The 17,086-nt window shown below is 32.8% G+C and overlaps 1 protein-coding gene across 2 annotated transcripts in view; it reads right to left on the minus strand.

The window, feature by feature from the left end:
* Positions 1-535: 535 nt before the first annotated feature.
* Positions 536-17,086, minus strand: part of Ptp36E (protein tyrosine phosphatase 36E) — a 166,281-nt gene continuing 149,730 nt past the window's right edge. Inside the window, exons 10-17 of one of the 2 annotated variants that reach the window (XM_065369414.1) lie at positions 16,172-16,271; positions 15,648-15,724; positions 11,500-11,631; positions 9,623-9,751; positions 6,578-6,631; positions 5,871-6,058; positions 5,652-5,787; positions 536-674 (exon numbers count right to left, since the gene is read on the minus strand). In XM_065369414.1, coding sequence (XP_065225486.1) covers positions 594-674; positions 5,652-5,787; positions 5,871-6,058; positions 6,578-6,631; positions 9,623-9,751; positions 11,500-11,631; positions 15,648-15,724; positions 16,172-16,271 — 897 coding nt within the window. In that variant the 3' untranslated portion in view covers positions 536-593. The remainder of the gene's footprint in view (positions 675-5,651; positions 5,788-5,870; positions 6,059-6,577; positions 6,632-9,622; positions 9,752-11,499; positions 11,632-15,647; positions 15,725-16,171; positions 16,272-17,086) is intronic. The other variant, XM_065369415.1, reaches the window with a different exon arrangement.

Raw genomic sequence — 17,086 nt, forward strand, 5'->3', positions numbered from 1 at the left:
AATTTCTTCCTTCGTAACGATAATCTATTGGTTGGATTTTCAAACGAGGCAGACGTCAGTGTCATCTGCTCGTTGTCAGGAAGGGAATCGACCACATCGAGACTACTCTGATGTCTAAGCTCGGATTGTTTAAAATATGAATCTAATTCGTTCACGTAACGTATAAAACCTTCGTCGTACATCGACAAAGGAGGATTGGTTTTTCTAGAATAAGCTTTTAGTAATTTTCTGGTCTTTAGTTTCTCATTTGATAAAGATTTTGTTCCCGGAGTTAGCACTGTTTGGTTACGTTGCAAAGTTCGAATAGGTTTATCCGTCTTGGTTAGTTTGTCAATGGTGAAACATCTGCCGCTGGTTGATAGCAGAGTTGGACGTGGGAAGGAAATCAGCGAACAGGGACTATCGGTGATGTCGAATTTCTTCGTGACTACGTATTTGCCCGGAGATGGTACCGGAGCTTCGGCGATGAATGGTTTCATTGGACCAGCTGACGAATCCAGCTCACCTGTACATGTGGTTTCGTCTTCAGGTGTGAGGGGTAGGTTTTTGCCGCGACCGACTTGCGAGAACCATTGGTTCTGTATCTCACATTCTCATTTTTTCTCCTTCAAGTCTTTATCCAAATAGTGTAGGACGTAATGTAGCACCAAATCGTAGCAATATTTGTATTCCGTCTGGAAAATAAAAGAACATCATAGGTAATAATAAATTGAGAATATCTACTAAGTGAAGTTTTTATAAATGAGCTTTGATGGAGTGTTCAGGGACATTTGGGTCAAATATTTCTATTGCGGTAATGCTGACGAGGCAGCTACCTATATCACAACTCGCACAAAAACTTTTGAGCCGCACAAAGCTAGATTGAAAGATCATATACAAAGATATATCATCACCAGAAATTTCACGTGCCCAAGTGCACTTTTTGATTTTTGGTAAACTTTAAAAAATTAAATTGGCCCAAAAATGAGAAAAATTAAAAATAAAATTTTACTGAAATGACCAGAGCTGGGATTTTGTGCAGAAATATAATGAAAATAATGCAATAGGTATTTTTTGCAATTTTTTTTACTCAAAATAGGTATGCAAAAAATATGCAAAAATTTCAGTTTGAGTGACGTAGGTATTTCTCCCTGAAAAATATTTTTCAAGCTGAAAAATATGGAAACTGTTAGGTTTACCACTTGCAAGCAATAAACCAACTCATTGAAAAATGTAACGAATATCAGTTAAATTTGGTCTTAATTTTTGTTGATTTTGAAAAAGCTTTCGATTCTGTAGATCACAACTTTATTATTACTGCTCTGCTAAACCAAGCCATTCCACCTAGAATAGTCAATATCATTGCAAAGCTGTATAAAGATACTTACGCTAGAATTATAACAGATCAAGAAGGGGAATACTTCAAAATTAATAATGGTGTAAAGCAGGGGGATCCTCTGTCAACAATCTTATTTATTGCATTGCTGGAAGAAGTTTTTAGAAATCTAGAATGGGAAAATAGGGGGTTAAAAATAGAGGGAGAATTTTTGAGCAACCTTCGCTTTGCAGATGATTTGGTCTTGGTAGCAGAAAGCAGGGATGAAGCAATAAAAATGTTGAAGGAACTCAGGACAGCAGGGGGGCTGGCAGGCTTAAAAATTAATTTTTCTAAAACAAAAATGCTAATGAAGGGGACTTCCGATCCAATAGAAATAGATAATAGAAAAATAGAGATGGTGGATAACATCGTGTACCTGGGGCAGTTAATTGATCTAGAGAGTGGCAAAAGTAGGGAAATCGAGAGGAGAATAAAAATAGGATGGAGCAAGTATTGGTCTCTGAGGAGAGTATTTAAAGGGCCTTTCAGTAAAAAATCGAAGAGCGAAATTTTCAATGCCTGTGTGGTACCTGCTGTCACCTATGGTGCTCAAACCTGGACACTTACAAAAAAATATGAAAACAAACTTAGGGTAATGCAAAATTCAATGGAACGCTCAATTTTGAATGTAAAAAAAATGAATAGAATAAAAACTTCAAGCATAAAAAACTCATTAAAGTCAAATCTAGATGTACTCAAAGTGATAAAAAAGTTGAAATGGGATTGGGCGGGACATTTGGCAAGAAAAAAAGACAAAAGCTGGGCAAAAAAATTAACCTTTTGGCAACCTTTTGGGAAAAGAAAAGCGGGAAAGCAACGGGCAAGGTGGAGAGATAGTATCTCTAACATGCTGAGAAACAGTCTCTTTCATAGGGTCGCGCAAGACAGGCTTGAATGGGAAAGACTGGGTAAAGCCTTCGTCCTTTTATAAGGACCTCAATGTGTAAATGGTGTTGCATATTATGTATTAGTTATCTTTTTATATTATGATGTATACACGCAATAAAGGCTTTTTGAAATTGAATTCAAAACAAAATAACCCCAGTGATCAAAACTTCAAAAGTACCTACATTAAAAAAAAAAAAAAAAAAAAAATAGGTAAAACAAAACATACCTATTTATAAAATTATTCAAGGAAAAATTTTTCTTGATGACATTTTAGCAGTGTCGCGATTTTTTTAACAAAAAAAAGTCTTAAAAAGCCCAATTTTTGTAAAATTACCATTAATATGCAAAAAAAAAATAGGTACCAGAAAATGCTCAAATATACAGAAATATGCAGGGTTTTCCTCAGCTGGATTTTTTCCATTTTTTTCACCAAAGAAGCAAGCTTTTTAAATTCTGACCAAAAGAGCAATAATTTTTGTCAATTCAACACAAAAAGCAGGAATTTTAGTAGATTTCGTATTCGAATCTCGAATCACGTGACAAATTTTTTGTTGATGAAATCGCACCTTCGCACCCATGTTTACCTTATAATTTGCTCTCAATGGCTTCATTGATGAGAAAATCTTTCCTCTATACCTACTTACTATTATCTCAAGTTGAGTAAAAGCTAGAGCAAAAAAACCACTATGTATTTGATCGAAAATGCCCTCTCTTTGAGGACTCATTTATCTCCCTTTGAACGACACTCTCCGTGCTAAATTTTTTTCTGAGCCTTAACTTTCAACTTTAAATGAAGATTTGCATCGAATTTGGTCAAAATCCTTCTGATTTTTTTTCACGATCCGCCTTAAAGCATAAGTCAATTTCACTGATTTTTTTGACAATTTCAACTTTCAATTAATTTTTTCATATTTTCGCTGTGTTTTATAAAACTTTTTTTAGAAGGCCTATTTTGGCAATTTTTGTATTTTTGGGTAATTTTCAGATAAATTTTGACATTTTATCCAATTTTCTCAATTTCGAATCATTTTCATGCTAATTTTGTTAGTCAGAATAATATGTAAAATAAGCAAAATGATATTGGGCTCATTCATCAGGAAATTTCATGATTCGTGGAGATCTTATCAAATATGCACTTTTTGTAGTCCATAGAAAAATATTTAAGGCATAGAAATCCCAGCTCTAGAAATGACCTATGAAACTGAAATTGGAGATTTTTGACCCGTCAAATTGTTTGGAAACGGTTTAGAATAGTTTTGAGCAGTTCAGGAGCCTCCAGCAGATTTTTAAAACTTATAAATTTCAATAAAATTTCACCAAATGAAATTGGAAAGGTCCATTCGATCACTCTGCATCTCAATTTCAACATGCTGAGTCGACTGGAGGTAGGTATATAGTTTCAAGTCATTTTGGAGCCTCCAGAGGCTTTTTCAAAATTCCGATTTTCAAATTAAAAACAAAAAAAAACACAAACTCGAGATTAGTGCTTGTTGAGGACCCACTTGACCAATTACACATCATTTTTCCCAAATTGGTGTGTTCCAGTTTGGAACCTTGGGTATTTTTGAAGACTTCGCCCTATGCTTGACATGCTGGAAAGAAGTATGGGTCGAGAGAGGGGGCAAAGAGAGCAGTTTGCCCCGAGTTAGACAAAAGAAGGGCCTGCAGTGATGAAAGAAACAGCGTTGAAAATCGTTTCGAACCACCACCACCCCTCATTTTTTGGTCGGCTGAAACGGTAACCAGAACCACCAGAGTCGTTTGAAAATTTGGAAAAGAAAAATCCCAAAAGAACCGGACCAAATAAAAAATGAGTTGGAAAAAATTTTAAAGCCATTTGGTGTATCGATTGACTTTTTGAGGAGAAGAATAACCATCACAAGAACCAGAACAAGATTTCAATTCAAGAAGAACCATCAAAACTCTTCTCATGAATCGATTCTTTTCAGTTCCCTTACCATTGAAATTGAGGAGCTTCATGGAAAAGGGGTCTTAGTCAACTTTTTTCACTGATTTTTACAAGTTTAAATCGACTTAAAAATTGTTTCTGTAAGCAAAAACGTTTTCCAATTCGTTTTTTTTCCATGAAAGAACACTTCAATATCACTGAATATGGTGGAATTGATAAAAAAAAAATAATGTTTAATATGTACATATTGTACTTAGGTATTCAGAATTGTAAAAATCAGAAAAAAACAAAAAAAAATGACTAAGGCCCCTTTTCCATGAAACCCCTCAATTTCTTTTTTTAAACTAAAGTGAAACCAGGATTCGAGTTTTTTTTTTTTAGACAAAATGAGCAAAATATAGGTAAAAAATTATTTTTTAATTTTTAAATGTTTTGCTATATTTTGGAATTGGATTTGGAACCATTTGAAATCGCGTTTTTTTTTATCTTTGAAAATTCTAGAAGAACACCAAAAGCGAAATTGAAGGAACAACCAGAACAACTAGAACAGTTCGAATTGGTAAACAGTTGAAATCCACTTTGGAGCAATAACCTGAAAGTTATACCTTTTGGAACGATGAAAAAAGACTTTAAACTACATTTAAGAACCTTTTGGGAACCAGAACCTGGAACTATGTAGGTACCTACTTATTTTCAAAGTCCCTGTTCCCTGTAATAAAAACCACCATCCATCACCACCAATTCAAATTCAAACGGTTTTCAACTCTGAAAAGAAATCGGTTCTTTTACTTCTCAAAACACGAATTTTTAAATGCTATTGCCCTCACTTTTTTTTTCAAAATTGAAATTTCTAAAAAAATATCATTCAACTTTTAAAGTTATGAAATGAAAAAACAAACTTTTCGTTTCGCATAAAAAGCATCGTTTTTATGCGTCTCGAAATACATACAAATTTTCAAAAATTTTCGCCCCTTTTTGGACGCGTCTTCTCTTTTCTTTTTCAAAATCAACATCCTAAAAAAAAATATTTCAAATCCTCATATTCTAAAATCCAAAAAATAAACTCCTTGCATAAAAAAAACATCGTTTGTAGGCTTTTCGAAATAAAATTTTCAAAAACTTTCTCCCTTGCTTCACTCGTGTGCCAATTTTTTTTGTTTTTAAATAAAAAATTCACATTTGGGCCCCCTAAAATCCAAAACAGAAAATGAAAATTTCTATAAGTCATATGAATATGATATCAATCGGTCAAATTGGTATTTTCCCTCACATCAATTGGCAAATTAGTTGAACCTGGCTCCCCACTTCCCTCACAAAAAACTTCTTATAATTTGTTCCGTGCCCGCAATAGCTCTCGACAGCCCTGATCTGAGCTGGTACTTGATACCAATTTATTGAATTATTTCACCAACTAAGATAAAATAGGTAGGTACATCTCACTCCATCGCAATATATAATGATGTTATTTAATAAGATCAGTATAGGAATTTAATTCACCATGTTTTCAATCAACTGTGGCCTATGTCTTCGAACAGTTTTCACAGCTTGAAAAATATCAACTTCGCCATGTTGAATGACTTGCTCAATGCAAGCATTTGCAGCACAATATACCCCGCATCTTCCTCTACCATCACTGAAAATCACATCATCGTCACGTAAATGGTAAATTATTATTCAAAACTGCTGGAAACCCCCCCTCAAAAACGTTCAACTTACTGTGAAACAACCACCACAGGCCCATAATCTGTTCGTTGTCGCCATCGTTCCACCATGTTCATCAATTCGACCAAAGAATTCGTAGAAGTTGGTACTCGATGACCCATTGGCCAACAGGTCAATTGGAACAATTGAACGGTTCTCGGGGGTGCTTTAACTCCGGCCATTAATTCGGTCAAGGATACAATCTGTAAACAAAATAATTTAGATATTCGACATTGAAAATTCCAGATACATACAAGATTTATTGTATGGATACAATACGACACCCCAGACAAGACGACGGACGTGAATAAATATGTATATACGAGTATGCCACATGAAGCGACACCGTTATAAGCGGAATTATTCGCGTCGCAGACCACTATAGCGAAACAAATTTGCCATCAGTATCAAAGTGTGCATTTTTTTCATACAAAACCGTACAAGTTTTTCCAACACTTGAAACGAATAGGTAGGTATACAATACAAATAAAAATGAAATAGAGTTTTCATATAGCTCTTGAATGGGTTAGGTTTTGTTATTACGAAAGCTCTCGCACACATGAACTTCAGCATAAATCTTGAACTTTTTTGTAAATTTTATTTTTATCGCGAGGTTAAAGCAATCGGTTAATTTTATCCAAAAATTCAAATAAAAATAGTAGGCTAATACCTCGTGTTACCGCGCAGCAAAGAGTTTCAACTTATTTACAAACGAGCCTTACTTTTCTATTTTTGTCTAAGCCTTGTACAGATTTCCTGTGTAAAATTTCACTATCCTGCGTCAATAGAACATGGCAACATGCAATAGGCAAAAAAAAGCGCATTATTTACAAACATTCAACATGCATTAGCCTACAAAACAATTAAGTAAATCTATCTCTATTGTCAGACTGCACCATTGCTATAGTTAAGACTACCTGATACCTACCTATATTTTACTACATATGAAGAGAATGGTTCAACATCAAGTTTATTACCTACCTACTGTATTGGAGAATTTTTCAAAAGAACGTATGGTACCTATAGTTTTATAGAAATCCAAAAATTTACGACTCCAATAAAAAACGATGACCCCGACCAATCAATTTAAGATATTTTTCTTATCGGTGTGATAATTTTGCAAATACAAACACCCCCCCCCCCCCCAACCACCCAAAAAAATTGGGTTTCATTTTTTCTCATTTCACGAAACCATTGACAATTGATTTGGGAAATTAAAATTAATGGAATAAAAAAACCAATGTTTTTTCAGTTTCCACGATTCTCATTAGATCAATTTTTAATTGAGAATGAACCGGATTTGAATTTTTTTTTAAATTCATAAAAATCCAATTATTTGTATAATCCTTAACAAGCCCCAACAGAATTTAAAAATTTGAATTTCTTTGAAAAGTCAAGAAACAGGCTTCAAGTTTTTGGAATTTTAACATTAAGGAATTGAGTTTGAGAGAAAGGCCAGTCAATTTTTTGTAATATTCAACAGGTAGATACAATTCTTTGATATTTTTTGTTGAGTAACAAAACATTTCTAGAGCATAAAATAAAGTGTTATTTTTTTCATTTTTTATTTTTTGGAAAAATCTCAATTTTTTAGCCATTTTTTGGGAATTTGTTATTTTTTTTCTACAAACATTTAAAAAGTACTGAAGTTTTTTGATATTATGAACGCACAGAGTAGAATTCCCAGAGGAAAATGAGTGGATCTGATTACGTTTGATCAAATTTGACCTGACCAGATCTCATAAGCTGGTCAGTATACAATGTTTTGATTGATCATATTAAATCAGATCTTTATTAGATTTGGAAGTTCCCCAGATTCAGTTGGATCTGATTCAATCATTGTCCTCTGGGTTGTAATTTTTCTGTGTTTTTAAAAGAAACGTTGAAAAACTTGAAATTATTTTGGGAGGGGGGAGGGAGGTTCTTATTTCTGCAGTATTTTTCAGTTTTGAAGCGTTGACAAATATAGTGATATCGCAAATCATTTTTTTTATCTTGAAAAAATCTTCTCTATCTCCGTTTTTTTAGAAACAATTTTTCAATTTCTTCATTTTTTTTCAATATTAGGGGGAAAAAGCTTCAATGTTTCAAAATTCCAATTTTTTTATATTTTTCCTTTTTTTAACATACTTAATGAAATTTCTAATTTTCTATAAACAATTCGTCGAATTTTTATGAACAATTTTTCATAATTTTCTATCAATTGTTTAGAAGTTGACATCAGAAAAATGCCACTGTTTTTCTTCTCAATTTTTATGTTGTTTCGAAAATACTTCAATTTTATTTTGTTTCATCTTCTTATGTTTTTCTCTGATTTACCAAATATGTTGACAAAATACCAATTTTTTTGGGGGAAGGAGGAGGGGAGGGAGAGATGTTTTTAATTGCAAGTTTTTTTTAAATTTAAAAATGCTTTTTTCCATTTTTCTCAATCTTTTGCATTTTTTGCTGTAAGTATTTTTCAATGTTTGAATCATGCTATAGTTTTCTGATATTTTAGCAAAATATTGAAGTATGATTTGGAACCATAAAATAATTTGAAGTAAGTAATTTTGAAAAATTCAATATTTCATTTTTTCAAATGCATAATTATTTTCAATGTTTTTTTTTTTTTTTTTTTTTTTTCATGAACAAATCAACAAGGTAGGTATTTAGTACAATTTTATTAATTTTTTATTCAAATGTTTTCCAAGAAATACTTATAAATTTGAAAATTTTAACTGCAAAAATGTGTAAAAAAATATTGAGAAATACAAGTTTAGAGCTATTGCATTTAAAAATTTGGCATTTCAACACTTCTATTCCACCTAATTGATTATTTAGAAAATATTTTTCAACTAAGAGTTTTGGATCGAGTAAAGTAACACAAAAAGTCAAATTCGATGGAAAAGTCTTGAATAATTTGCAGCCACAAATGAATTAAGCTGTTTCAACTCTCTTAAACTAACAGATTTCACTCATTATTAAATTGGCATGTTTGAGACTTTGACATTGACATTCCTATATTACGATCGGTATTATAAATTTATTAATCATACAAGTACCTATTCGCCAATTCTTTTATAACAAACATTGAATGAAGTCAATCGCTGGCTAGTTTGGAAATCGAAACATTCCCTTGTTAGACTAAAATTATGATTAAACAATTAAACAATACACACATATAAGTCTTCAGGTACCTAGACAAGATACTTAGCATCTTCAAATATGTTTGTAAAATACGGTGCAGTTTGCACGAATGTAAGATTGGCAAGCGATCAAAAAATGGATTAGACAAAACTCTACTTCACTTTTACTTCATAAGTGTACCTATACAGTATCGTTTTATATTTAACCATCGCTATAGGGGACTGCAAAATAGATACCTACTTTATCTATCGTCAAAATTCTATGATCACAAAATACATTTTATAAGTAAAACACATTTCTAAGGAATGTTATTATGTATACCTACTCCTACGTATATCAAACTACCTATAGGTATACATAAACTACATTTATTTCTACAATGCACCAAACTACAAATCAAATACACAAGCACTCCATCTAAATTACCTACCATAGGCATAGGTAGGTAAAAATAAAGTCATACTTGTATAGCAGATTTTGAAATATCAAATATTAAAACAGCAAAACTAGATAATTTTAAAGAACATGAAGAACAAAAAAAAAAAAAAAAAACTAAGGGGAATATGAATATATACCTACTCAAGCTTTCTACATACAAGTTAATTTGTTATTCTTTTTTCTTCTAAAAGCATACGTACTTTTTTATTAATACGAAATAGCCAAGTTTTTATATTGCTGTAATGATTATGCGATATATGATCTATCGTGAATACTGGACCGTATTTTTTCGAGTGTCTTCCTTCCGGCCAAAATGGAGGATATTGTTGCTGAAATCATAAGAAAACATATTTTTTATTTCGTTCATTGTACATGTATTTACGTCTTCTTATATTCTTAGAATTTTTCAAAGGGGGAAAAAAAGATCGTATCGTATATTTCTCCCCCTTTTTTTTTTTACTTAGAGAATGCTGGCAAGTTTTTATTGATAATGGGCACCGACATGTCGATAAGGAAGCGAAAATTATTTTTTCCGGAAAAAAGTTTTCGCGTAGGTATTTGATTTTATAATTAGTTTTACTTTTAAAGCGGACTTTTTCTTTCTTTCTTTTTTCTTTCCTATTTGCAGATTTTATAGCGCTTACTGTTTTGCTAATTTGTTTTGTCATTTGTACAATAACGTCATTATTAATAAAACGACGTCGAAATTAAATTATAAAAACTCTAGTACAATTTAACAAGTTGGAAATTAATGTAAAATGAAAAAATCGAGTAAAGAATATTGTTTTTAATGTTATAGGTACCTAACGAAATATAATTCGGAATTTAAACAAAGCGACGTAGGTATTACTTATTTGTTGTTAGGAAGAGATTCGTTTTATTATTTTAATTTGTCATCAAACTTGAGGTACCTTCATATAAAATCAAGGAAAATTTGTTCGTTTTTGATTAATTTGCAGTTGAAGATGTTTATTGTTAATTCAAAATTTAAAGTTACGAAGTGAAAAACATTTCGCGCTGGTCTTAGCTCCGGCGGGCTTCCAAAATTAATTTGTTTTTCTCTACGTTTTCGCTCCCGATTTAAAAAAAATAAATGGTCCAGATTCTGCTTCGCTCTTGGAACACTAAAATATTTTGCACCGCACATTTTTTTGTTCAATCAGATTTAGTTTTTTTTTGTTCCAATAATGGTCCGGTCCGGAGCAGAATTTTTTTGCTCCGGCTTACAAAAAATCAGTCAGCTTTGGTTCTCAGTTCACGTTTTTTTTTTTTAAATTATGAGATTTTTTGTTCAATTTTGAGAATTAATTGAATTTTCAACTCAGCATGTCCAATGTTTTTTCCCATGAAAAATATTCTCAATCGAAAGAATAATAAATAATTAAAACCACCTGATTTAAAATTGACTAGGTGCCGCGTCGTTAATCAAAATATTTTATTAAATACCCATATTGCTTTAGGTTAAGATTATATTTAAGATGGATTCGTGCCATTAAAACGACGTGACGGATTATTCAATTATATTTTATTTGGTTGAAGCTTCAACGGTATTAAATATAAATATTATTTCCAAACTTCAATAGTAGGTACAACGTATACCTACGAGCCGAACTCGTTTTAAATAATTTCTCGGAATTAGAATTCGTTTCCATCGCCACCTGGGATATAAAATTTTGCGAACAAAATACATATTCATAATTGACGATAAATTCACTCTAAAACGTAGGTAGGTAGGTAGGTAGATACGTATGTATAGGTATTGGTAGCATAATAGAGAAGAGTTACTTCTCAAAAACAGATTTATATTTTTGGAAAACGATGAAGGATAGAAAGAGAAAGAGAGTATAAGAAAAAAAGATGAGTTGAGAGATTACACTGCTGAACTATACGCTGTACTCCAAGTTATAAAGCTTTATGTTTGTGGAATATATTTCATAAAAGGAGTCAACCTCATCGCTTTACGTTACAGCGCGCCTGTTAAAAGCGTAGAAATCTAATTACCAAGTTTTAAATACTTGGTAACTTCGCTTTACATACACAAGAGTATATAAAATAGTTATTAAACACTTTATAATACCGAATCTTTTGGTGGTAAACATAAAACAACGACGGCTGAACACTCGTAATCGTATACTAGAGACCAAAACTCTCCTGGAGTATGCTTCAAAGGCCATTCGGTCACAATGTATTCGCGAGGTTTGGTGTAACCCTGTGAAAATTGAAAAAAAAAATTATAATTAGGTAATGTTTCTATTTTAACAGAAAAAATTGCGAATGCATCTGAATTGGTTGAAATTATTTTCATATTTTAATGAATGAGTAAATATAGACTATTATTCTGTAAATTCTCAGTGCCCTGGGTATGAGCTACCCAAGTGGAAATTTGAATAAATGTAATTGTCGAGGGGGTGTCAAAATTAATATTCGCCAATCAGAATGAAACTTTGCCAGTGAGATGTACTCAAAGTGGTAAGTATCTATACCACAGTCATTCTACTCCAAGACGAACCCTTTCTGGAGTTTAATTTTTGGTGCATTAAAAAAAATTGTCACATTTTCCATGAAAAAAATCAAAACATAATCAAATTGGGACTGAAAACTGAAATTTTTTCATACCCTATTTTCAACTTAAAAATAGCTTGGGGGTAATTTTGAGTCGTTCTGGAGCCTTCGTAGATTTTCCTGCGTCAAAAAATTGTCAAAAAAAGGGGTTAAAATCTAAGAAAAAATTTTCAAAATCAATTTGTGAGAGTTCAAATCCAAAATCTTCCCCAGTGATCAAATGGTCCATCAATTCATTCTGGGGAGGAATGGAGGTGGGGCTCAGAAATTAGGGTAGTCCACAAACAAATTTTCTGTATTGAACTTCGAACATAATGTACATTGACATCTTCGTAAGCAAGGCAATTTCATTGAAAACAATTTTTTAAACAATTTTTTCTTCAAAAATTTCATTTTGTCTTTTCTTGTGGATTAAAATTGGGTATGAACTGAATTTCAGCTTTTTACCTCTATTTTTATAGAAAATGTTTCAAATTTGAATCCTTGAAAATGTATTAGAGAACAAAAAACAAAATACAGCACTGGATATTTAGCTGAGTGGTGTACTTTTGAATGTTTTTTCAATTTTTCTTTCAACGATTCACAAATTTTTTCAACTTTTTAAGTTACCTTTCATTTAACAAAAGTACCTCCAACTCATTAACTCCGATTTATCCTAAACTTGGCTCACTGAGAAAGTATATCTTCCACACCTCAGAACCAAATTTTGAGAGCTTCCGAAGTTGATTCTTCGATTTTTGACGAATTTTTAAAAATAGGGGAGATGGCTCATTTGTATATACATCTGAAAATCCATTCGTATGGAGAAATCGAGCAACCAAATTGATAGCGATCATTTTTGAGCCGATCTGGAGCGGCCACCAAAGTTGACTTTTCTTCAGCAATGTCAACTCGCTCCACAAGGCTTTTTAATCAATCTCGATCGGCAGTTGATTACCGCAAGAAGTTGAACTCACAATGAGTTCGAATATCTATAATAATTTTTGGATTCTACATATAATAACCCCCCCCCCCCCCCGATCACAATTTGAAAAACTGAAATAAATTTCCAAAAAAAATAGTCCAATCAGCAGAAAATTTTTTGAATCAGTTAAAAAAAAAATCAGAACAACATACCTAAAAAAAAACACTCACAGAATTTAGCGTGAGAAGACCGACTTTTCTTCAAATAAAAATCTTTTACGAACGAATTGATTCACATAAATTGATTTATTTCTTGGTGAATCATTTGCAAACGGATCAATTAATTGACGATTGATTCGGTTTTTGTGAAACTGTTGTATAGAAATTCATCTCTTTTCAAGCGAAATGAACCAAATCGAATCGAATCATTCACAACCACTTGACGATCGGACAAACTGATTGATTTCCAGGAGAATCATTCGCGAACGAATTGATTCGTATAAGTGACTCGTTCGCGAACAAATCGTTTCATTAACGCAATTTTTGATGAATCGTTCTCGAACGAATTGATTCGTATAAGTGACTCGTTCTCAAAAGAATCGATTCATTTACTCAATTTTTGATGAATCATTCGCGAACGAATTGATCAGTATAAGTGACTCGTTCGCGAACGAATCGTTTCATTAACGCAATTTTTGATGAATCGTTCGCGAACGAATTGATTCGTATAAGTGACTCGTTCTCAAAAGAATCGATTCATTTACTCAATTTTTGATGAATCATTCGCGAACGAATTGATCAGTATAAGTGACTCGTTCGCGAACGAATCGATACATTTACTCAATTTTTGATGAATCATTCGCGAACGAATTAAATAATTTTTAGTGAATCATTCGCGAACGAATTTATTCGCATAAGTGACTCTGATCAATTCGTTCATGAATGATTCGCCAAAAATTGAGGTGCAGGCCTAGTGAGATTTCAAGTTTAATCGAAATCGGTTCAGCCGTTTTCCAGATAATGAGTCTTGAAAAAAGTTGAAAAAAAATTTTGTCGCTCGATAAACTTGGAAGCTTTGAGCTTTTGGAACATGATGATGATGGTGAAATGTCCGGGGTAGTAGCCTATGTTGTGAAATTTCAAATTTATTCAAAATTGGTATCCCTAATTAGTAAAATCAAGCTAGAAACTAAAATTTGGTACTTCACTTTTTTTTCAAGACGCTACCTCCTCTCCTCCCTCCTGATCTTCCTCCCAAATTAGTTTCCGGCTGTTTTGAAAAGTTCTGGTAACAAAACCTCCAAAAATATTGTAACATTGAAAAAATTTGGAAGCACTTGGAGATTCATCAAAATTTTGTGAGATAGGTGTCAATATTTCACACTTGGCAACATAGCAAAATACTCAAAGTTCAATTTAAATGAACTCTGGTGGGCAGGTAGGTATTCACTTACATCTCGGTACACGTTTATTCCATCAAAGGAACAAAAAAAACACTTCCACGTATGAATTCGAATAGTTACAGGTTTTCGACAAAATTATGAATATTTCAAGTTTTTTTTCCACGCGATAAAATCGCATAGTAAAAAAAGGAATTCCCCTCAAATAAATTATGTACCTCGGTGTATGTTTTATTCAACGCAAATTCAACCCTTAACCTGCGCGCTTTAGTTTAAAAGCATCTCATTTTGCTCTCATAAAATATACTACATACGAACTATACCTACCTATATGAACAGTACGCATCGAGATTTCTACCAATGATTTGGCGATCACTTAAAAATATGGGTCAACTACGCAAATAGCTCAATTCCACCCTTTATTGTTCACACACCTTGTATGTGTATAATGTTTTCTCTTCACCATAAATGTGACTAAACCTACTATATAATGTTACCCTAATGTAAATGTATGAGTATCTCCGTCTGTAGGTAGGTGTAGGTATATAAAGCATAATACCATATGAGTGAGAGCCAAAGCTCAGCCAGGTATATTGAACGATACGAATCAGCGAGCATATATTCAAGGCACGTGCAAGATTACTTAATCTGATAAACATAGGCGGTTTTTGAACCTGTAAAAAAGTTCTTCAACCCCTTTCTCGTTCGCAATAAGTGTAGAAATAAATTAGCGTATGAGAGAGAAAATAGCGAGAGAGAGAGAGAGAGAGAAAACTACGTGCACGTATTAAATATCGTCGTCGTCTTTCCTTTTTTATCGCGTTTAATTACGGAGCCGTATTTGCACCACAACTTACAAGTGGGGGGGGGGAGGTTTTTACGGAAACCGAATTTCGTAGTTAATGTTTTCCTACAAAGATAAGATGTAGGTCCTTCATATTCGAGTAGAGTGAATTGATATTTTTTTTGGTGAAGAATATTCCCTCTTCCTATGCTAAAAAACTTTGTTTTTATGAGGAAATAATCTTCATCAAGTGCCACTTTTACTCCTCTCATCTCTTGGCAATTTCCAAAAATTGAAAATGTTTTAATATTCAAGTTTTACGTTGCAATGTACTTGAATGAGAAGTGACTGAAAATTTATCAGCTTGATAAAATAAGAGAAATTAGGGCACTTCAAAGTGAGCTCAAAATTGTCAATACATATTTTATGTTCCTAACCTTTTTTGATATCTAGTAGGTAGGTAGGTAGGTAGGTAGGTAGGTACATATTTTGGTACAGAGTCGTTTTAAAATTCAAATGTAGGTAATTTTATTCATACCTAACATTAAAAATACAAGAGCATTAGCAGATACTTACATCGACAAAAACAGCATTTATATAATCAGTATAATTGTTCCCTTGGAATGATATCAAATAAGGTCGGAAATTATCAGCTGTAAAATGAAATTACACAGATTAGAATAGGCCACAGTTAAATGTAAAATTGATCAACTACTTGTATGTACAATAATGTGTAGACCTGGTTATATAGCACGAGTATACTGTACACGAGTGTACGATTAATAAGAGACAATTACAAAAGAAAGGTATTAAAGAGGATTTCGAATATAATACATAGCATTAGCAAGTATGCTATACATCAGAGAGTACTTTAACCATCGTGGTTTTTGGAGTTTTATCAAAACGATAGCGACAACCTACGTTTATGGAATGGAATAGGTACGCTGAGAGATGAAAACCATGAGGATAACACAACAGAAGGAGCAAAGGAAAAGATACTAAGAGCTGCGAGCTCGGTGTGATGTTTTGCAATTTGCACAAAGCGAAGGGACTAGCATGGCGCGTGTTTGTCAGAATTTGTTAATCTCAATGATACTCACGTGGAACGACTAAAACGTCGCGATTCTTTTCTCTATTATCACCTCGATGGCCACCGGCACAGTCTCCGATTGTGAATCGGGGTGTCATTTTGCAAATTTGCTGAAAAGGCGGAATGAAATAATTTTTAAGCTGAGATTGAAATCAGTAAGTAAGCTAAAGATATTAGATTTTTAAAATAGGTTGTGGCAGATGGATTATGCTGAATTTGAACAACGATACAATCCGCTAAAAAATCCTTCCTTTTACATACGTAATCTATCTAGGTAGGTATTTGTAATTTCAAAATTTAAGTATGCCAATTTGAAAACAATTTTAAAGGTGAATTTCAAATTAAGACAGGTCATTTTGAGCCTTCTATCTTCTAAAAATGTTGTTTAAAAATTTCTAATGGGATTTATTTTGAAGCTCAACTTTGGAGCCCCATAAAGTGAAAGTGATTTTATGTACTTGAATTCAGAATAAATCTGTTTGTGCTGTTTTAAAAAGCCTTACGATGTGTGAGCTTTTTGAGAAAGTATAATTTTTAAAAGTATGTCTAAGTCAGCTGATTTCATTTAAAAATTAAAAATCATTTTATCTTGAAAATAAAAAAGTGCAATTTTGAAAGTCATGTCTTTCGATTTCGCTCATTTTTTCCCCCCAATATCTACCCACCCAGTAAGTAAAAAACCCGCAATCAGTTTGGTCCCAGCTCCCTCAGGAGGCGGGTGGGGGGGGGGCTTCCATTATTTTCACATTGTCTCGAGGTACTCAACTTCAGCAGCGCATTCCTCCAAAACTATGATACTTTGATCAAAACTAATTCCGCAGTTCAAAAGGGTATTAAATTTTGAACTTTCTAAGCATTTTAAAACTTTCAAAATTTGAAAGTTCAAATTTTGAAATGGCGCTGTAAGTGAGAGCTACCATTTGAA

The sequence above is a fragment of the Planococcus citri genome, chromosome 5 (genome assembly GCF_950023065.1).
Source record: "Planococcus citri chromosome 5, ihPlaCitr1.1, whole genome shotgun sequence".
NCBI classification, from domain to species: Eukaryota; Metazoa; Arthropoda; class Insecta; order Hemiptera; family Pseudococcidae; genus Planococcus; species Planococcus citri.